Here is a 20,007-nt window from a genome sequence, read left to right on the forward strand (position 1 = left end):
ACGACATGAGGGCTTTGGCCCAGTCAGTGTTTAAAATTTATTTTAATTAGTTAACTTGTTAAAATTGAGAGATTTCATGTAAAAAATTTGGGTATCTGACTTTTCTTCAAAAAAAGAAAAAAGACGGAAAGATTGGGTAACATTGACCCTGAATTTCCGTGGGACAGCTGCAACTAAATAGTGTTGTGGTGACACCACAGCTGTTTACCCACTCTCTATTTCTTCCTCTCTAACAGATTCCTAAAGAGCTATGTTTCTCATCTTCCCTTGCAGCTAAAGGTGGGCAATGAAATTTGAGGGGAAGTCTGTTGGGGGGTGTCTAGCAAGTTTTGCTTCCTAGATGTAGGTCCTAGCCATTTATCCATGTTGCTTCTTCTACCTTCCTGCCTGGAATATGACTGTGAAAGCTGGTGCAGTGGCAGCCATTTTTTGACCATCAGGGAAAGGCCAGGTGAATTACAGAGATCTTGTGTTTAGTTCCTTGAGTTACTGAACTTAACCTGGCACGTTTATGGAGAGGAAGATAAACCATAATTTGTTTGAGCCATTGTTTAGTTGCATTTTCTATAATTTGTAGTTGCATGATACGAGCTGCTGCCTCTTAAGGCAGGGAGTATGTGTTCCAGTTTTCTATATTCTCCACCGTCCTGTACGGTCTTATAGTGAGCCCACTTTACTCTTTTATGCCACCTGCTTGGGCATAGTTTGCAACCTCTAGTATAGATTTTTCTCTCAATGTTCCATGGTCATGACTGAGACTGCGCTGTATAGACTTCCCGAAGATTTGGCAATAACCAAAGGAAACCACCATCTCAGGGACACTAACATAGAACCCCGGATGCGACTGCTCCCAGAATTCATCAGCCCAAGCTCAGCACAGGGGCGCCTTGCTCCCAGCTGGAAGCCAGCCTCCATGTAGCTGACAAACTTTATATTTCATTACACCAAGCACTTAACGTCTCTCATCTGGAACTTCTCAATTTCCAGACAGGAGCTGGGCTTCAGATAGTGAATTCAAGTTACTACCTCCAGACAAACAAGAACATAAAAAAATTGCTTTAAATGGCAGTGCCCTGACCCTTCACCCAGCAGGGTTCCAAAAAAAAAAGTCTCAGAGCTTAGTCTCAGTCCAAACCCTAAGAAGATAAAGTACCTCTGACACATTAGGACCCGGCACTCACTTGTCTTCAGATAATAGTTCCATAAACTTCTGTAGAACCTGCTAGGATTTACCACTAGCCAGCTGCTTCCAGATGGGGCTAACTTTTGGGAGGCAGTTTGGATCTCTGCCTGGGTTGGGTTAAAGCTGTATGTCAGGTTGGTTACGCACGTTGCTAGTGCTGTGAGGAAATGACATGACCCGCTGTCGCTTGTATGAGAAACTACAGGGTGAGCTCTGTGGGAAGGTGACGGCGGGGGTGGAGGTGGGGGGTATGCTTGGGTCTGGAGAACTTGGCTGGAGCTGCAAGCGTAGAGAGAAACACCAAAATTCTCTCCTGCCAGCCATGGCAAGGGTGTATGGCCCTTCTCTGAAGTCAGAATCAATGATCCCAGTGCATAAAGCGCACGGTGTGTTAGCGATGCTTTTGGCCACAGGTGACACGGTACCTAACCAAAAGAAGCTTGCACCAAAAGGTGAGTGAAATGTACAGGCACAGGCAAAAGCAAAAACTCTAAATAGCCTCATTTTACCCCAAACTGGCTAAGATTAAGTTCCGTTGAGCATGCATTCGAGAGAGAAATAAAAAATCCTTTTGTAGGAAAGGAAAGAACATTAGAGTTTTTATTTTAGCACACTTAAGTTAATGAACTGTTGAATCTGTACCCATATAGATATTAATTTAACACAGTCGGGGGGGGGGTTCTCTCTCTCTCTTTTTTTTTCCAGATCGCTCAGATGGAAAAAAAAATTATAAACCAAAAACAGATCTTCGCCAAGATACAGAAAGCCAATGACCCCCGGAAACTGCAAAAACAGATCCACATTTTGGAAACCCGTTTGAATCTCGTACGTACGTGTTCTCTGCAGCTTTGCAAACCGCTCTGCCTTCCCTTTGCTCAGAGCAGAGAATGATCCCCATGGTACCTTTAGCAGAACATATCCATCTTGTTGGTTGACTCAGAAGAAGGTTAAATAATAGGGTTCATACAAGCCAGGCAGCCTTTTAGACTTACCATCCACCCTACTCTATCCACTCTGTTCCATCCACTAGTTGACCCACTGTTACCCAAGGTGCCTTTCTCTTTGTTGCTCTCTGCGTTGTATGTACCGTGCTGCTGCCCGCCTCCCCCCACCATCCCCATCTCCCACCCCTCCCGGGATACCTGTTCTTAGTCACTTAAAAACTCTTGCTCATTCTCAAGAAGCAGCTCAAATATTAGCCCTCAGCAAGCAGAATTAGTTAGACCTTCCCTCCCATTGCAATCTGTTCACACCTCTGTGAGACCTGGTACTTTTTGGTCGTTGTTGATGTTGTCTCTAGGAGATATTCAGCACAGACATGCATAACCAGATAAAGAGAAAAGCGGTATTTCCTGATCGCTATCAGTTTATAGTGAGTTTTGCATTAAGCAGGATTTTCTAAATTGCAAACTGGCTTAAGCAAAAAAAAAAAAAGAGAATGGATTGGTCACGGAACTAAAATTTCAGGGGCAAAAGTGGGGCCTTCAGGAACAGCTGAATCCAGATACCCCAAACATGTCTTGAGGATACTTTCTCTGTCCATCTCTCCTTTGCGTAGAGATGACTACATTCTTGGGCAGCCCCCCAATGTGAACAAACACCAACAGAAAAAGACAATCTCTTTCCTAAGAATTCAATCGTAAGTCGCAGGGAGGGCTCCCCTTGGGCCATCCTGAGTCAAGCGCCCATCCCTAAACCAATCATGGTGGTCAAAAGAACGAAATACACAGACTTGAGTCACATAACTACGCCTGTATCACTCCCCCCACTCCCACAGCCCCCACCCGAAGTCAAGGGACGGCGGCCCTATCCAACAGTGTGGACTGAGAGCCAGGGAGAAATGGTTCTCCTGGAAAAGCAAAAAGAAAGAAAGAAGCAATGCTGGGCAGGTACAAACACATTTCAGTCTGACTTGTGAAATTACAGTTCTCACAAAACGAGCCAGGAGAGAGGGAAAGTGAATTGATTTGGAAGGAAGCCTGTCAGTGCCTCATTATGCAAAGCTCTTAGCTTCCCCCAAACTCTGACCATCAAGCTTTAGCCGGGCATGTTTGAAGGTAATTGGATATGACCTCTGTCTGCCCCGGTAACCTGAAAGTGGACTGAAGACAGGGCAGTGTCTTTTTAATATCCATGCACAGGGATTTGTACCCATGTCTCAGAATGCCTGGGATTTGTGTTAACATGCAGATTCCTGGGTCCCCTCCAGATTCACTGGTTCTGAGTCAGAACCTTTAAGGCTTAGACCCAGGCATCTGCACTGTTATTATAACTCCCAGTGAAACTCTTACTGAAAACCCCAGTGAAACCAAAGGTTAAGAATCAAGGTTAAGGTTAATGATGCCCTTGGTTAAGAATCATTACTGCCTGGCACAGTGTGAGGCTTAGAGTAGGTACTTAGCCAACATCTGTTGATTAAATGAATGAATAAAGGTTTGCATGATAGAGGTCTACTTTTTTGTTTATAGATCTATTCAGCTTTTCTGTTTCTTCCTGAATCAATTCATTAGTTTGTTTCTTTCTAGGAATTTGTCCATTTCATCTAAGTTATCTTAATGTGTTGGTATACAATTGTTCCCAGTATATTGCCTTATAATTCTTTTTATTTCTGTAACGTCTGTCGTATGTCCCCTATTTTATTTCTGAGAGGTTTGCTCTTTTGCATCTGAAAATGGTCCCCTTTCCTTTCTTCCCTGACGAGTTCTGGGTGTGCCTTTTAGTAGATTAGGTAACCAACTCTAAAGGTTATTTCAGGGTCCCCAAATATTCCATGACCTTAAAGACTCCTCTATTTACTCAATGGGGCGTGAGAGTCCTCCCCATTTTTATCCCACAATCAGAGGATGGGTAGCATGGCAACAGTCCTGGAGTAGAATTCACACTACAGTGCAAATGACTGATAAGTGATACCTTCTTAAGGGTAAGTGGAAGATATTGAGAGAATAAGGATGATTCTGTTCCTGGATTCCCTTCCCTTGTGTGGTGGCTACTGACATATCCTACAGAGGAGCCCAGGGCCAGGACTAGGGTGAGGCAAGTAAAGAGCCCAGAGTGCAGAATTTAAGAAAGCACTCATGGAAATGCAGGGTTGACACCAGAAAATGAGTACCTCCTTAAATTTTGCATCCTGGTGGCCTCACTTGCCGTACCCCATCTCAGCCCTGTGGAAGCCTAAGGTTTCTCCAAATATGCCTTGAAAACCTCTGATCGAATCTACTTTCTTGTGATTAGGACTATTTTCTGCAATTGTTTCTTTTCAGTGTCTATGGGAGCACTGCTCATAAAAATTTTTTTATTAAGATAAATTTATTAAGATGTACAGAAAAGTTGAGGGAATCAAATAATGAACACCCACATACCTATCACTTAGATTTAGTAATTGTTAGCATTTTACTATTCTGTTTCACCCTTCTTTTCCCTGAAGTATTTTAAGGTAAATTACAGAATGATGACATTTCACCCCAAATACCTCCATCTCTGAAATCAATCATCTTTAAAAATCAAACATTTTCTTTCATAGCCACAAAACCATTATCACACCTTACAAAATTAATACTATTTCCTTAATATTGCCCACATTAAAAACTTCTCTGGCTGGCTCCAAAGTGTCTTTTAAAGTTGGAGACTGTCAAGTTTCACCTAATAGGTCTCTTAAATTTCTTTAATCGACAACAATGGATCTCAAGCAGAAATGATTTTGCCCCCAAAGGGACATTGTCTCTAAAAAGAGACATTTTTGATTGTCACAACTGGGTTGGGGCTGTGCTACTGGCATTTATTTTTATTATTATTATTTTTTTAATGTTTATTTTTGAGAGAGAGAGAGAGAGGAGGGGCAGAGAGAGAGGGAGACACAGAATCTGAAGCAGGCTTCAGGTTCCAAGCTGTCAGCACAGAACCCGATGTGGGACTTGAACTCACAAACCTTGAGATCATGACCTGAGCTGAAGTTGGACGTTCAACTGATTGATCCACCCAGACACTCCTGTGTTATTGGCATTTAGTGGGTAGAGACCAGGGATGTTTCTTTAACAGCATAAAGCACAGGACAGCTCTCCACCACAGAGAATCATCCAGGCCCAAACAGTGCCAAGTTTGAGAAACCCTGCTCTACAAAAGCCCCATCCCGACTCTTTCCAGCCACCAACTTGTTGAAGAGTCTGGGTCAGCCGTCTTCTAGAAAGTTCTACCTTCTGGATTCGGCTGCTTGTTTCCTCATGGCGTTATTTACCTTTTCCCCTCTCCCCTGCCCTTGCTAAAAACTGGAAGTTAGGGATAAAGGTAGTTGAGAAATTTAAAATCCGGGGGGTGGGGGGACTTACCTAAGACCACTTAGCCCGCTGGTGGCCAGCCCAAGTCTCCCACCCAGCACTCCCATGCGGTGCTGTGGGCCTGGGGCGGGAGGTGGGGGAAGACCTTCCCACCCTCTGGCTGTCTTCGGAAGCTGTCTCATGCGCCAGGAGTGAGCTCAGTATTGAAGCACGGCCCCGCCCCCAGGTCACCGTGCACTTTGACAAGATGCTGACCACCAATGCTAAGCTCCGGAAGGAGATCGAGGACCTGCGGTATGAGAAGGTTGCGTATCACAATGTGTATCAGCAGCTGCTACGGCGCTTATCGATGCAGAAGAAAACCATGAATGTGGCCATCGAGCAGTCTGCCCAGGCCTATGAGCAGAGGTGGGCTGGGGGGAGACCTAGGGGCAGGGATGTCTCTTAAGCCCCTGCCGAGCACCTCTGCCCCTGGGCTTATGCATTGAGGGATCTTGAATCATAATAACTCTGAGCACTGACTGTGTGCCCAGCACGATGCCAGGTTCTCTGGGTATCATTGCAACCCTCACAACTGCCCCCGGGGGTTATTACCCCTGTTTTATGGACCAGGATACAGAGGCTTAGAGATGCCATTTGCCTGAGAGCCAGGTAAATGGCGGATGTGGTAGGACTGAGATTCAGACTTCTCTGCCGAACCACCTCCTCCAGGTAGCCCTGCCTCTGGTCCTAGGGGCCTCTCAGTCCGGCTTATCTCCTTGCCTCCCACTCCAGGGCAAGAGGCATATAGCTGGGCTGTGAGGAGAACAGGTTTTAGAGTCAGATCTGGGTTTGAATCCTGGCTCCATCATTACTGTATTATTGTAAGACCACTTTGGATGGTAGGGGGGAATAAACAATATATGTATATAAGGACTCGCTGGGCCACAGTAACTGACAAGTGGTGATGATGATGATGATAGAAAACTCACTTCCTGGGGATGGTCTGGAGCCAGCAGCTCCTGTCATTCAAGTAAGGAGGGCTGTTCTTCCACTCCCAGCGACCTCCACGATTAAAAGAAGTGATGGCCATTGGCAGAAAGTCCCTCTGGTCTGGTAGGGGGAGGGGAGGGGAGGGGAAGGGAGGAATCTCCAGACGCTCAGACCCTGTACCTGCCCCACTCAGGCTGGAAGCCATGGCTCGAATGGCCGCCATGAAGGACCGCCAGCAGAAGGACATTTCTCAGTACAACCTGGAGATCCGAGAGCTGGAGCGTGTCTATGCCCACGAGACCAAGCTCAAGTCCTTCTTGCTCATCAAGCTGAATGATCGTCTGGAGTTCGAGGAGCAGAGCAAAAAGGAAGAAGGTACGTTCTCCAGGCATTTTCTCTCTCTCTCTCCCCCCTCCCTGCCCATCTTAGCTGAGGGTGCCCAAGTCCTTCTGTAGTAGGCATGACAACTTTAGCGAATAAAATTACAAGATGCCTAGTTAAGTCGACACTTTAGATAAACTGAATACATTTTTAAATAAAATAAAAATTATTTGTAGGTTATCTGCAATTGGGACACAATTTATACTTTAAAAATGTATTGTTTGTCTGAAGTTCAAATGTAACCGGGGGTCCTGTATTTTATTGGCCAACCCTAACCCATAGGACGTGTCCTTACTCTGAGGTTCTCCTTCCATTGTTTTGTTGGGGGAGACTCGGGTATTAGGTCCCCAGGACCGTCCCCACGTTTGGCGATTTGCTAGGAGGACTCTAAAGATTGAGTGTGTAGGCACATGCATGGCTGGGAGGTGGAGACACAAAGCACGGTCAGCGAAGGCGAAAGGGGCACCGGGCAAAGTCTGGAGGAAACCGGGTGTGAGCTTCCGGGATCCTCTCCTAGGGGAGTCGCACAGGACGTACTTAATTCCCCCAGCATCTCACTGCGACAACACGTGTGAAGAGCTGTCTGCCAGGGGAGCTCATTACGGCCTCGGTGCCCAAGATCTTACTGGGGGCTGGTGACGTAAGTGTCCTCTCCCCCTGCACACACCAAAATGCCAGCCTCCTGGAAGGAAAGTCCGTGTTTAGCGTCAACCCCACACAACATCTGCCCAGCCTAGGCACAGTGAGTCCCTCCGAGCATTCGGGCAAAGTTTTATATCCCTGTAGGGCACTGGTTACCATTTAGGTGCCCAGGTGCCAGCCACGGGACACCCTTGCAAGAAGAGCCCTTTCTAAGGAGGACAGTCTCAGGGCCGTTGTATTCACTGTCTCCTGAACAGACGGAAAAAAATCTGAGCTCTTCTGAGAGCCCCCCCGGGAAGCTGCATTTGTTCTTTGTTCCTTCAGCATCTCCTGGCTCTTCCTGTCTTTACATTTGGGACCGTGTTGTGAAAAGTGTGTTTCTGAGAAACCCCATCTCTCACTCTTTAACATAACACGTAAAGGAGTCACGTGGCCAGAGGTGCCTAGGAAGATCTAGAAAGATCCTTGTGATTGTCATGTGGAGGCCGAACCAAAGAGACAAGACTGGGGCGCCTGGATGGCTCAGTTGGTTAAGTGTCTGACTCTTGACTTTGGCCCAGGTCATGATCTAGGGAGGTGGGATTGAGCCCCACGGCGGGCTCCGTGCTGAGTGTGGAGCCTAGAGAGAGAGAGAGAGAGAAGACTGGGTTCAGGAAAGGTGGGGCTTTTGCAGGCATCAGGCTGGAGAGAATGAAGCCTGGAGAACCTTCTTGGTTCTCATTCCTTGAATTTGCCGGGGTCTGAGCCTGCCCGGGGCCCTCTGCCAACAGGGCTCCCTTGACCTTCATCCTGCTCAAATGTCATCTCCCTCGAGAGGACTTCCCTGGCCACCCAGCTTCCCCGTCATAGCACCTGATGCGTCTCCTCCATCACCTGGGCTACAGTGATGATGGTTGTATTTCTTCTGTCTGCGTGGACATCTCCTTTTCCCTTCTCTGCTTGTCTGATTCCTGCGCTGGAAGCTCCACGGGGCAGGGGAGTGTGTCTGCAGAGCCCAGCACAGCGTCTGGCACACAGTAGATGTTCAGTCACGTATCTGTGAAGCGACTAGGGCACGAAGCTCTTGCACTCCCCCTCCTGGAAAAGCCTAGCCTCCTCCCCGAGGCACAATAAACATTACGGAGCCGTCTCCCCGCCTGGCATCGCTCCGAGCGAGCGGCTTCCTCTCAGCCTCACACTTCCCGGCTTTTCCTTCCCAGCCCTCAAGGCAAAGAAGTACAAGAGGAAGAACAAGGGTGAGAGTTTTGAGAGCTACGAGGTGGCGCACCTGCGGCTGCTGAAGCTGACAGAGAACGGGGACCTGAATGAGCTCATCGAGGGATTTCTGGCCAAGGAGGAGAAGAACTTCGCTCGGTTCATGTACGTCACGGAGCTCAACAACGACATGGAGACGATGCACAAGAAGACCCAGAGGATCCAGGTCGGGGCTGCTCTTCTTTCCTAGGTCTCCTAACGGCCTTTCTCAAAGGGGGTTCCTTGAAACACACCTTGAGCTGCTCTATAGAGAAGAGGGCCTCGGGGTCTGATCGGTTTGGGAAACACCGTATTCCCCCAGGCTTTCCCCCCTACATGTTAACCTTTCTGAGGTTGGTATTTGCCTTCAGCTGATGCAAAGTCCTTAGTGTGGTCCTGTCACCCCCCACCCCCCCCCCCCCCACCATAGTGACATAACCCATGGTATGTTCTATAGTCCTGGGTTCAGTAGACTATAGCCATGGCCAGATACAGCCTGTGGTCTGTTTTCGTACAGACCTGAGCTAACAAGAATGGTTTTTACATTTTTTAAAAGGTTATAAGGAAAAAAAAAAAGAGGGTATGTACGAGACAGATCATATGTGGCCTGCAATGCCTACAGTATCTGCTATCTGGCCCTTTGCCTTAAACGCTTGCTGACTCCTGTTAATCAGCAGCTTCACAGAACCGAGTAGAGATGGTCAAACCATCTTGAAGACACTTGATATACATGAGCATAATGAAGGCTCTGACGAGTCCTGCAGTAAAGAAACCTCTTTACCTTGGTTAAGCCCATCATTTCCCAAACTTAATTGGCTTCTTGGGCTACTTACTCCCCAGAACACACATAAACAGCCTTTGGAACTGTCTGAACAGGATAGAGTCTAAACTTAGTATGACACTCCAGTCCCTTCAAAATTTGGCTTCAACCTGCTGCAGCAGGCACAGCTCTCTTCACGACCCCAGGGTGCCCTGGGCAGCTCCTAGTCTCATCCATCCTAGACCTTTCCCTCCTCTGAGGCCTCCCCGTGCCATTTCCTCCCCGCCCCCCCCCCCCACCCCTGCTTTTCTTCTGATGAAATACTGCTCATTAGTCCTGACCCTGCACAAATGTCATCACCTCTGGCAGTTCATTACTCCTCCCTCTGGGGTCCCCGTGCTGTTTGTGTGACGAGGCGGGCCACTTCCGTTTGCAATGTCACTGTTTCCTAAATACGGAGCAGGTGCACTGGCTATGTGTAAGTAGCCAGTAGCCAGAATTTAAGGGAAAACAGTTTATTTTATTTTTTTAATTTTTTTTAACGTTTTATTTATTTTTGAGACAGAGAGAGACAGAGCATGAACAGGGGAGGGTCAGAGACAGGGAGACACATAATCTGAAACAGGCTCCAGGCTCTGAGCTGTCAGCACAGAGCCCGACGCGGGGCTCGAACCCACGGACCGCGAGATCATGACCTGAGCCGAAGTCGGATGCTTAACCGACTGAGCCACCCAGGCGCCCCAAGGGAAAACATTTTAATTTACTAGTGATGAGTTAATTTTTATGAGGATTAGGATAAATATAGCTTGTGAACTTTTGATTGAATGCACATTGGTACTTAGGATGATAAGAAATACTCGTAACAGTAAGGAAATAAGGGTAAACATAATAAAATGAACACAACTGGGCTGATTTAAAGAAAACTCTTAATATACAATAATAGATAGTGATAAACAATACCACAGGTAGCACAGGAACACGATGGAATTGAAGGTGGTGCTATCTGTGAGGGTTATCACAGGAAACATATGGCACGCTCCAAATGGGTAAATTGAGGTGGGTTTTTTTTTTTTAAGGCGCTATTTACAATGGCTTAAGGAAATTACGAAGGGTAAGTTCAGGAGCAACAAAAGAGGGCTCCAGAACAGGTAAGGGGAAGGAGCCGTTTTCTGGAATCAGGGGAGAAGGCTGTCCATGTGTCTCTCCCGGAGGGATGCAACCGAGCTAGTGACCTGCCAGGTACCCCCAACATCTCTCCAGTCCTGTTGTCCGGGCCCAACCCAAGCCAGGGGACAAGGGAGCCCAGAGCCGAGCCCCTGGGGTTTAGGGCAGGAAGGGAGGTAGGTGGATTTGGGGGAAAACGGAGAATGTCCAGTTCTGTGTGTGTGGTGGGGGTAGGGGTGGGAGAGATGAGCTTGTCTCCTGTCTCCCTCTGTCTCCCTTCTGGAAGCTGATCTTCCAGGGGACAGGCACAAGAGTATACTTCCTCTTCTTTCCTAGTGCTCGTCTGTGTCTCTGTATCTCCCTCAAAAAAAAAAAAAAAAAAAAAAAAAAAAAAAAAAAATTTAGAAAGAAAAAAAAAAAACAGGTAAAATGGAGCAGTTGTGGATGAAGGGGGTGGGGGTTGGGAGGGGTGGTTGGAGGGGTTGCCTGGACCCTTGACCTTTTCACCTTCTTGTGGCACCTCTGCTCAAACTAGGGTTCAGGTAGGAAAAATATGTAAGTGAAAAACAATTAGGACACTAACATCTGACTTCGCCCCTTCCCCGAGCACCGGGATCAGAGGTCGTAACTGATTGAATCCCACTTTCTTTCTTCTTTTGCGTCGTCTCCCCTACCTCCCCCTCCCAGTTTAAAAATTATTAGTTGCTAACATTTGAAAATCGGGATATTCCACATGGGAATCGGGATTCCGGTTCCTCTCGGGAAATCCGATCAGACGACTCCGGCCCGCACTTCCGCGCGAGGTTGACGTCCACGGGCTCAGCATCCACCGAGACCCGCTGGGTCCGATTTGCGCCTGCGCCCAGCCCTGCGGGCCTTGGAGCTTTCGGCCTCCGGGGTAGGCGCTTCGCCGCTGCCCTCAGGTGGCCATCTGCAGTATTGCATGGAAGGTCTTTGAACGCAGAGGTTTGAAGGATGGAAAGAAAGATGGTCCGTTTGGGACCTGGGAGTGGGCAGGACGCTGATTCTTTTTTTCTAGGAGACAGCACCTTACTAGCCCGCTAGGATGACAGGGACGGACCATAGCAGAGGGATGTGAGGACGCTAGTCGGAAATTGACCCGATGAGGAAATGGTTACTGAACAAAACTGACCTCGATCTTTCCCCCCTTCACCGTGATGGTACCCCCTCTCTAAGATACACAGCCTGTCTCTGGCCTGGGCGCGAGTATGACTGATGAAGGATGAGCAAGTCCCTGATCTGCCTGGGCTTCAGTTCCCCCATTTGTAGAATGGTGTGTGAACGACGACAGTAGCTTCTGAGCTTTTCTTTGAAGTTACAGAACTGTGTGCCTTTTGGGGCTTAGCAGAGCTGCAAATTCCTGTTGAATAAGTCCTGAAAACACTTTGTTTCTAAAGAAAATGCTTAATATTTAAAAAATCTTATAAGAGAAGGATATGCTTGCTCATTATAGAAAATTTGGAAACTACCTAAGGATTGAATTTTTTAAACCATCCATTATCCCATTCCTGAGATACAATCATTGTTGCTATTTTGATCTATTTCCTTCTGATTTATTTTTTGGGGGGTGATGCTTTTAAACTTAACATAGTGATTATTATATAGTATATATAGATTCATGTATTCTGATTGAAAAAAGTGTTCTTTTGGTTATTTTTTCATTCAGCAAGTATTTATTGAGCGCTTACTATGTGCCAGACACTATTCTAGACCCTGGTTATGGGACAGAGAACAGAACAACAAAAGGCTCTGCCCTCATGGAGCTTCTATTCTGGCTGAGAAACAGACAATGAACAACAAGCCTACTAAATACATTAATTATAGGGTAGGGGCGCCTGGGTGGATCAAAGAGTCCAACTCTTGATTTTGGCTCAGGTCATGATCCCATGGTTTTGTGTGTTCGAGCCCCATTCAGGCTCTGTGCACTGGCCTGCCATGCAGAGCCTGCTTGGCATTCTTCCTGTCTCCCTCACTCTCTGCCCCTTCCCCTCTCACACTCTGTCTCTCTTAACTAAATAAACTTTTAAAAATTATAGGATATATTAGAAAATGAGAAGTGGTGTGGATAAAAAGATGAAGCACAGCAGGTAAAGGGGGGGGTCTGGAGCCAAGTGAGGGCATGGAAAGTTGAGAAGTGAAGTTTGAGCAGACTTGCAGGAATAAGCTATGTAGATCTCTGGGGGATGAATATTCCAGGCAGAGGAAACAATAAGTGCAAAGGTCCTGAGGTAGGAAAGATGCCCATTTACAATACCAGGATCATTCTAGACAGTTCACACTGTTTTGAAAACTTTTCCCCCCAAGTTCATCATAGAACCCTCCAACATCTTCTATGTTCTTTTTAATGGCTTCTGGGGACCCTGGAATCTCTGTGTAGAATCATAAGAAACTTCTTAAAAATGTGATCCCCAAGTTCTGTCCTATACTTACAAACCTAGATTCTCTGAGAATGGGCCAGGAATCTTCATTTTAAACCATATTTTTAGAAAAAAAATATTAAAAACATTTTTGAGACCCATTGCCCCATGATATGAATACTATCTTTGATTTAACTCATCTACTATCAGTAGACATTTAAGTTGTCTCTAACTGGGGGCCATTCTTTTCTTTTCCTTTTTAATGTTTATTTATTTTTGAGAGAGACAGAACATGAGTGGGGGAGGGGCAGACAGAGAGGGAGACACAGAATCCGAAGCAGGCTCCAGGCTCTGAGCTGCAGCAGAGCCTGACGCGGGGCTCGAACCCACGAACCGTGAGATCATGACCTGAGCCGAAGTCAATAGCTTGAACGACTGAGCCACTCAGGCGCCCCTAATTGGGGGCCATTCTTGAGTAATAACCTGACAGACAACCTTGAACAGCCACTTTGCCCACATGTCCTACTATTTCCATGGGACAGATTCCTAGAGATGAAATTATTCAGAGGGTAGCCTTTTATATTTAGACACACTCTTCTAACATAGGGGTTCTTGAATCTGGCCCCTGGATCAACAGTAGCAGCAGCTCCTGGGAACTTTCGAGAAATGCACAGTCTTGGGCCCCGCCCAGACCTACCGAACCAGAACCTCTGGGAGAGGGGCCCAGCAATCTGTGTTTCCACGAACCTCCAGGTGATTCTGATTCATGCTGGAGTTTGATAACCTCTGCTCTGGAGCTGCCTTTACGTTACATCCATTACAGTAGCCACAAGCCACCCATGGCAATGTAAGTTTCAATTAAGTAAAATTAAGGTTTAGTTCCTCGGTGGCACTACCACACTTCAAGTGCTCAATACCCACAAGTGGCTAGTGGCTGCAGGACTGGGTGTTGCAGAGAGAACATTGCCACCATCACGGTTCTATCGACTGCTGTTCTAGACAGTTCTTCAGAACGGATGAACCACCCGCCCTCCCACGCCCTCATCCTTTTAATTAAGAAATATCAGGGGCGCCTGGGTGGCTCAGTCGGTTAAGCGTCCGACTTCGGCTCAGGTCGTGATCTCGCGGTTTGTGAGTTCGAGCCCCGCGTCGGGCTCTATGCTGACAGCTCAGAGGCTGCAGCCTGCTTCCAATTCTGTGTCTCCCTCTCTCTCTGACCCTCCTCCACTCATGCTCTGTCTCTCTCTGTCTCAAAAATAAATAAAACGTTACAAAGAAACATCAGAAAGAACCTCCATGGGCATAAGTGGGGCCCAGGGGTTTGGGGGCTCCTTGAAACAGATAATTTAGATCCTCATCATCGTCTCAAGGCACAGGCATGGTTTCAGGTGTGGCGGGGAGGGGAGCACGCACTTGTCCTTATGGTCTGGTTCTCTCGTGAGCAGAATGAGATCATCCTCTTGCAATCCCAGCAGAAATCATCCCATGATGACAACTGCTCTGTCCTGAGACAGATGGAGGTAAGACCACGGTGGGGAGGGAGGGACGTGGGAGTCTGTTGTCTGTCTGTCTGTCATGCAGCCTGCCAGGCGGCCCTCAGGAGGAGTATGATATCTGCCCCATGAGACTGAGCTGGCCTCGCTCATGTCTTGACATGTCCTGACCCTTTGTCATGGGCAGCCTCTGCTACAGATATGCCTGTAGAATTTTGTCCCTATAGGCCCTTTGTCTGCTTTAAAGACTCCCGGACTTCAGGGAGCATAGCCCAGGCACTTGTGCCTATAATTTCATCCCAGACTGGCAAATTCCAGACAGAGCTCTGCCTCAGTAACTTTTTTCTCTCTCCCCCTTGTCCTGGCTGTGGCCTGCTGTCAATAACAGTTATTATGAACATTTGTTGAGCATTTACTACGTACCAGGTACTGGGCTAAGTGCTTTGCGTGTATTATCTCATTTAATCCTCACAACAGCCCTGTGGGTTAGGTGCTGTGGTCTCTACATTTTACAGATGAGAAACTGAGGCTCAGAGAGGTAAAGTCATTTGACTAATACCTTGGAGCTGGGATGCTGTATTTGAGCTTTGCATTGTATTTAGTTGCCAATCACCAGGAACCAAAGCAGCAATGGCCTACCTAAGCAAGGTAGAAGTATTTATTTTGTTAAATACATTTGGAGATAGGTACTTCAGGTCATGATGTCATCAGTAACCCAGGCTCCTCCTGTTTGCCATCTTCAGCGTGTGGCTTATTTTCCCAGGGATGCCTCATGGTTGCATTGTGACTGCTGATGATCCAGACATCACTTACATGTTTCATTCAGGAAGAAAGTGGGGGAGGCAAAAATATCGTTCCCATTACCTTAAAAGTTATTTCTGTGAAGACTCAGCCAGTGACTTCTGCACTTACATCTTGCTGGCCATCCCTATTGCAAAGGAGGCTTGGAAATATAATTTTCAGCTGGGCACATTGCCGCCCCAAATACAATCAGGAGTTTGTTATTGAGGCGTAAGGGGAGAATAGATAGCAAACACCTGACAAAGATATGAACCCAGAGAGTTTGCACAGCCCTGTTGCAATCCAACAGTCCCTGACCCAGGAACTGCAGTCCTGGATCATTTTCCTTTCCTTCTTTGTGGCGTATTTTCTTTGTTGGCATCCATCTGGTTAGACAGGGATGGATGGCGGTGCCATTCTCCAATGGGCCACTGGGGGGCAGCAAAGCACAAGGCACCATTCTGCGGCTCTGGCTCAGAGAGGCCTCTCTCAGGAGCCCAGATATGGGGAATGACGCTTCAGGCAGGGTCCAAGTCCAAGGAGACCCTCCTCAAGCTGAGCACATGATTGGGGCCCCACGTCCCCAGTGGCTCACGGCCACCCAGTGTCGTCCAGATGCTTCCTTGGGGTTGGGACTGGTGAGGCTCTGCACCTCTGGGTTTTGAAGGCCTAAAGAGGGGCACCTTGGGGAGGCCGACCAGGCAGCCTCCAGCGTTTCCCCCACATCTGAAGTCTTTTCATCCCGTCTTTGTTCCCTTGGCTGCAGCATGACTTCTGGGGGCCTCAGTTCAAAGCAAATACTCCAAGCAGGAGAATTTGTCTTAACAGCAATGGAATCACAAGGGCCTTTTTTCCCCTTACCCCCTGCTAAAGATCATTTCCCTCTGCTCTATTCCCGGAGACTTTCTTCACATCTTCCCTTTCATCCTCTCCTGCCCCTCTGAGAGAAGTGGGAGCACCTGCCCCTTAACGGGAGGGTTTTGCATGGGAGTTAAGCAACCAGGACCTGGGAACAAACGCTTGGGTATGACTCTCAGAAAAGTCACTCCCTCGCTGTGTGACTTTCAGAAACTGACTTAACCTCTCTGAGCCTCTGTTTTCTCACCTTTAATATGGAGATAATAATCATCTTCACTTCAGTGGACTGTGAAGTTTGAGGTCAGTCATGCATGTGCACACTAAGCAAATGGCAGAGCGGAGAATTATGAGTGTAGCTATCGTTGTTGTTCATGATGTAAATCAGTAAAACCTCACAATCCCCTCACCTTGGTACTAAATAATCGCTCAAGAAATGAACCCAAGGTCAGGTACGTAGACCACTCCATACAAGGAAGCTAAACACAAGTTCGCCTTTCTTCTCTGACCTCTGACCTTCTGTTTTCCTCACCTGAAATCTGTAGCAGTTGTGAGGCTGTGTTGAGATGATGTGTAAGGTGCTGGACACATGTTATCGCAGCCACATCAGGCTTTTTGTTTGTTTGACCACGTGATCTCCTAACGTGCCTGTAGAATGAGAGGGCAGCTCTTGCAGTCATATGGGGAAACTCAGCCCTGGGAGCCAGGACAGAGGAAGCTGCCCGGTGTGATGGTCGAGTGACAGTTCGGATCTTGGCTTCCCTCTCCTGGTTGTGTGCTTCAGAGCCTCAGTTTCCTCACCTGGAAAATGGGGGTATGGATAGGACGGACCCCTTGGGATTGTTATTTGGGACGATGCAGGAGCCACAGGGAATGGGCAGTCCTCACTGGGCCCAGTTCACCTTAGCAAGCTGAGAGCTCAGAGGGAGAGTCAGGAAGTGACTGGAAGCTCTCGACCCAAGAGCAGGGATTCTCAGCCCAGGGCTGCAAGTCAGATTCACCTCGGATGCCCAGGCTGCACGCCAGACCAAACCAGCTGAACCTCTGAGGCTGGGGTCAGGGCAGCAGATGTTTTGAAGGTCCCAAGTGAAAGTAACGTGAAGCCAAGATTGCGACCCAATGGACTCGCAGGGGTTCTCAGACTTTACCATGCATCAGAATCACCTGGAGGTTCATTAAAACACACATTGCCAGGCCCACCCCCAGAGCCTCTGATTCAGGGTCTGGACTGGAGCCCAAGAATTTGCATTTCTAGCAAGCTCCCTGATGAAGCCGATGCTCCTGGTCGCCCAGGGACCCCACTTTGAGAACCACTGGACTAGAGCAATGTGTATTAACCAGTGAGTGGTAAAATCAGTTTGTTGGATTGAACCAGCCTTCAAAAATAATGAAACAGAACAATAGAAAATATGAGAACACACAATAAGAATATTGATCTGTGAAGCATTTTATGTCATTTGATTAGATAATCTATTTAAACACACACCCATACCCGTATGTATATTTACATTGTATACTATGAATTAGGCTTCGTTGTAAAATGTACTCCTTTCTGTGGGCCACAGTTTTAAAAAATGAATCACCAGCTTTTAAAAAATACTGTAATCCCGTACACATGCAGACACATGTACGTACATGTAGGTGAAACAAAACTTAGATTTAACAATATTTACCCTCATTACCTGCAGTGTCTATTAGTATTTTCTTTTCCTTTCTTTTCTGTTCTATTTACTTTCTTTAGAATGCTGATTAAGGCTTAGTATGTTGATTTTGTATCCCCTCAGAGTCTGAAAATCTGTAGTTCAGAGGCTCTGGTTCCAGAGGGTCCCAAACCCCCATCCCCACTGAAAGTCCTTATGGGTGGGCGGAGCCCAGGGTGCAGCCTGGCTGATCTTGGGTGGGAATTGGGGTCTGTCACCAGGAGAAACTGAAGAAGACCACGGAGGAGGCAGACATGTATGAGAACAGCTATAAGGAAATCAGCAAGACCTTGGAGTATCTCAAGAACTCGGTGGAGAGTCTGTTTAAAAAGATAAATTGTGATGCCACCAAGATCCTGGGGCACTTAGGGGAGACAGGGAAAATCAATGACACCAACCTTCCACAGTACTTAGGTGAGTCAAGGGGGTGGGGGGCTCGCTGGGCCTTTAAGAACTATTTCCGGAACTTTCCGTGAGCAGTCACGAGGACTTGTTCTTTGGGTGGCATTGAGCCTGGTGATGAAACGTGGGCTGTAACGCCAGCCTGCCTGGGCTCCAATCCTGGTTCTACTCTTATTAGCTGTGTCCTCCCCCCTCCAAAAAAAAAATGAGGAGTAAACTAATATCTACCTCATAAGGCTGTTGGGAAGTTTAAATAAATTAATAGTTCTTAGAGTAAAGCTATATGATCGTATTAATAGATGCAGGAAAAGCACTTGACAAATTCAACATCCATTCAGATAAGAACTCTTAGCAAACTAGAGCTGGAAGGAAACTCTCTTAACTTTGAACGGTATCTACAAGACACAGCTAACCTCACGCTTAAGGGTAAAAAACTGAATGTTTTTCCTCTAAGATCAGGAACAATGCAAGAGTGTCTGCTCTCGTTGTTCCTATTCAGTATCATCGTGGTGGTCCTAAACAATGCAGTAAGGCAAGAAAAAGAATTGAAAAGCATACGGATCGGAAAGGAAGAAATAAAGAGCTCAGAGCAGTGCTTGGCATGTAGCAAATGCCTGTCAACTAGAACACACATTTCTAGCCATAGGCCCTTAGCTCAGGACAGAGAAGGAGGGATGTGCCTCCAGAGATCATCACAATTTGGAGCGAATGGCTTGCTTTTAGAATAATACCTAAGGTTCTTAATACGCTCCGTGTTTGGGGATTTCCCAATCACCCCCTCGTGCCAGGTTCAGTGATTTGCTAGGAGGGCTCACAGACTCAGCCCGTAGTGGTACTCTGGGCTTTATGTGTTGTAGCAAAAGGATCAAAGCAAAATCAGCAAGAGGGAAACGGGCATGGGGTGAAGTCTGGAGGAAGCCAGGAGCAAGCTTCCAAGGGTTCCTCATCCAGAGGGGTCACACAGGATGATGCACTTAGTTCCCCCAGCATTGAGTTGTGATGACATAAGTGAAGTGTTACCAACCAGGCGAGCTCATTAGAGAGGCTGTGCCCAGGGTTTTGAAAAAAATAAAGCAGTTACTTAGCATAAACATGTTTTATACATACAGGTGAGGCGCACTGAGCCTCTATTATCATTTAGTGAGGATAGGAACCTTCCTGAAATCCAAGTTCCCTGATGCCAGCCTCAGGCCAACCTGGCAAGCTGGTCTTTCAGGGGAGAGTAATCAGGACTGCTGTGTTAACTCTTTCCTGCCCACACCCTATCACGTCTACACAGCCTGGCCCCTGCTCACATTTGTCATGTCCTCGTGTCCTGCTCTCTCACAAGTCACACTATTCTGTGGATTCTTCCAACCCTCCCCTCAACACATTCCCACCTCAGGGCCTTTGCACAGGCTGAGTTCCTTCTCATTCTCAGATCTCCGTTTAAATGTCCTCTCCCTAGCCGGGCTTCCCTCCACTGCCTCATCTGAGGCTGGTGTCCCCTCCACACACACTATTGTTCCCATTCATGGCAGTCCTTTTATGTAACATCCATCCAGTTTGTTTCCATGTACAAGTAGCTCTCACTGTGAATCTAGGAAGTTTTCGAGATCTGATAGCAAGTGCCAGATGCAAATATTGTTGGTATCTGATTTTCAGAAAGAATGGCAACAGTACAGGTAGCACGAGGTTTATTTAAAACATTCTCCAGATCCAGGAGTTACTGAGTCTAGATAACGAGCATCTGGAAAGCAAGGGAAGCGTGTGCTTTTCTGTTTACCTGTCGAATTTGTCCTTTTGTCCGTCTT

At 47.2% G+C, this 20,007-nt stretch overlaps 1 protein-coding gene across 3 annotated transcripts in view; it reads left to right on the forward strand.

Annotated features, from left to right (window-relative positions):
- The window catches only part of CCDC63 (coiled-coil domain containing 63), a 35,000-nt gene that overhangs the window by 11,478 nt on the left and 3,515 nt on the right, over positions 1 to 20,007 (forward strand). Inside the window, exons 7-12 of one of the 3 annotated variants that reach the window (XM_060612284.3) lie at positions 1,889 to 2,008; positions 5,681 to 5,862; positions 6,620 to 6,801; positions 8,649 to 8,869; positions 14,460 to 14,504; positions 18,034 to 18,226. In XM_060612284.3, coding sequence (XP_060468267.3) covers positions 1,889 to 2,008; positions 5,681 to 5,862; positions 6,620 to 6,801; positions 8,649 to 8,869; positions 14,460 to 14,504; positions 18,034 to 18,226 — 943 coding nt within the window. Of the gene's footprint in view, positions 1 to 1,888; positions 2,009 to 5,680; positions 5,863 to 6,619; positions 6,802 to 8,648; positions 8,870 to 14,429; positions 14,505 to 18,033; positions 18,227 to 20,007 lie in introns of all 3 variants that reach the window. The other 2 variants (XM_060612283.3, XM_060612285.3) reach the window with 2 other exon arrangements.

This window comes from Panthera onca, chromosome D3 (assembly GCF_046562875.1).
Source record: "Panthera onca isolate mPanOnc1 chromosome D3, mPanOnc1 haplotype 2, whole genome shotgun sequence".
Lineage (NCBI taxonomy): Eukaryota > Metazoa > Chordata > Mammalia > Carnivora > Felidae > Panthera > Panthera onca.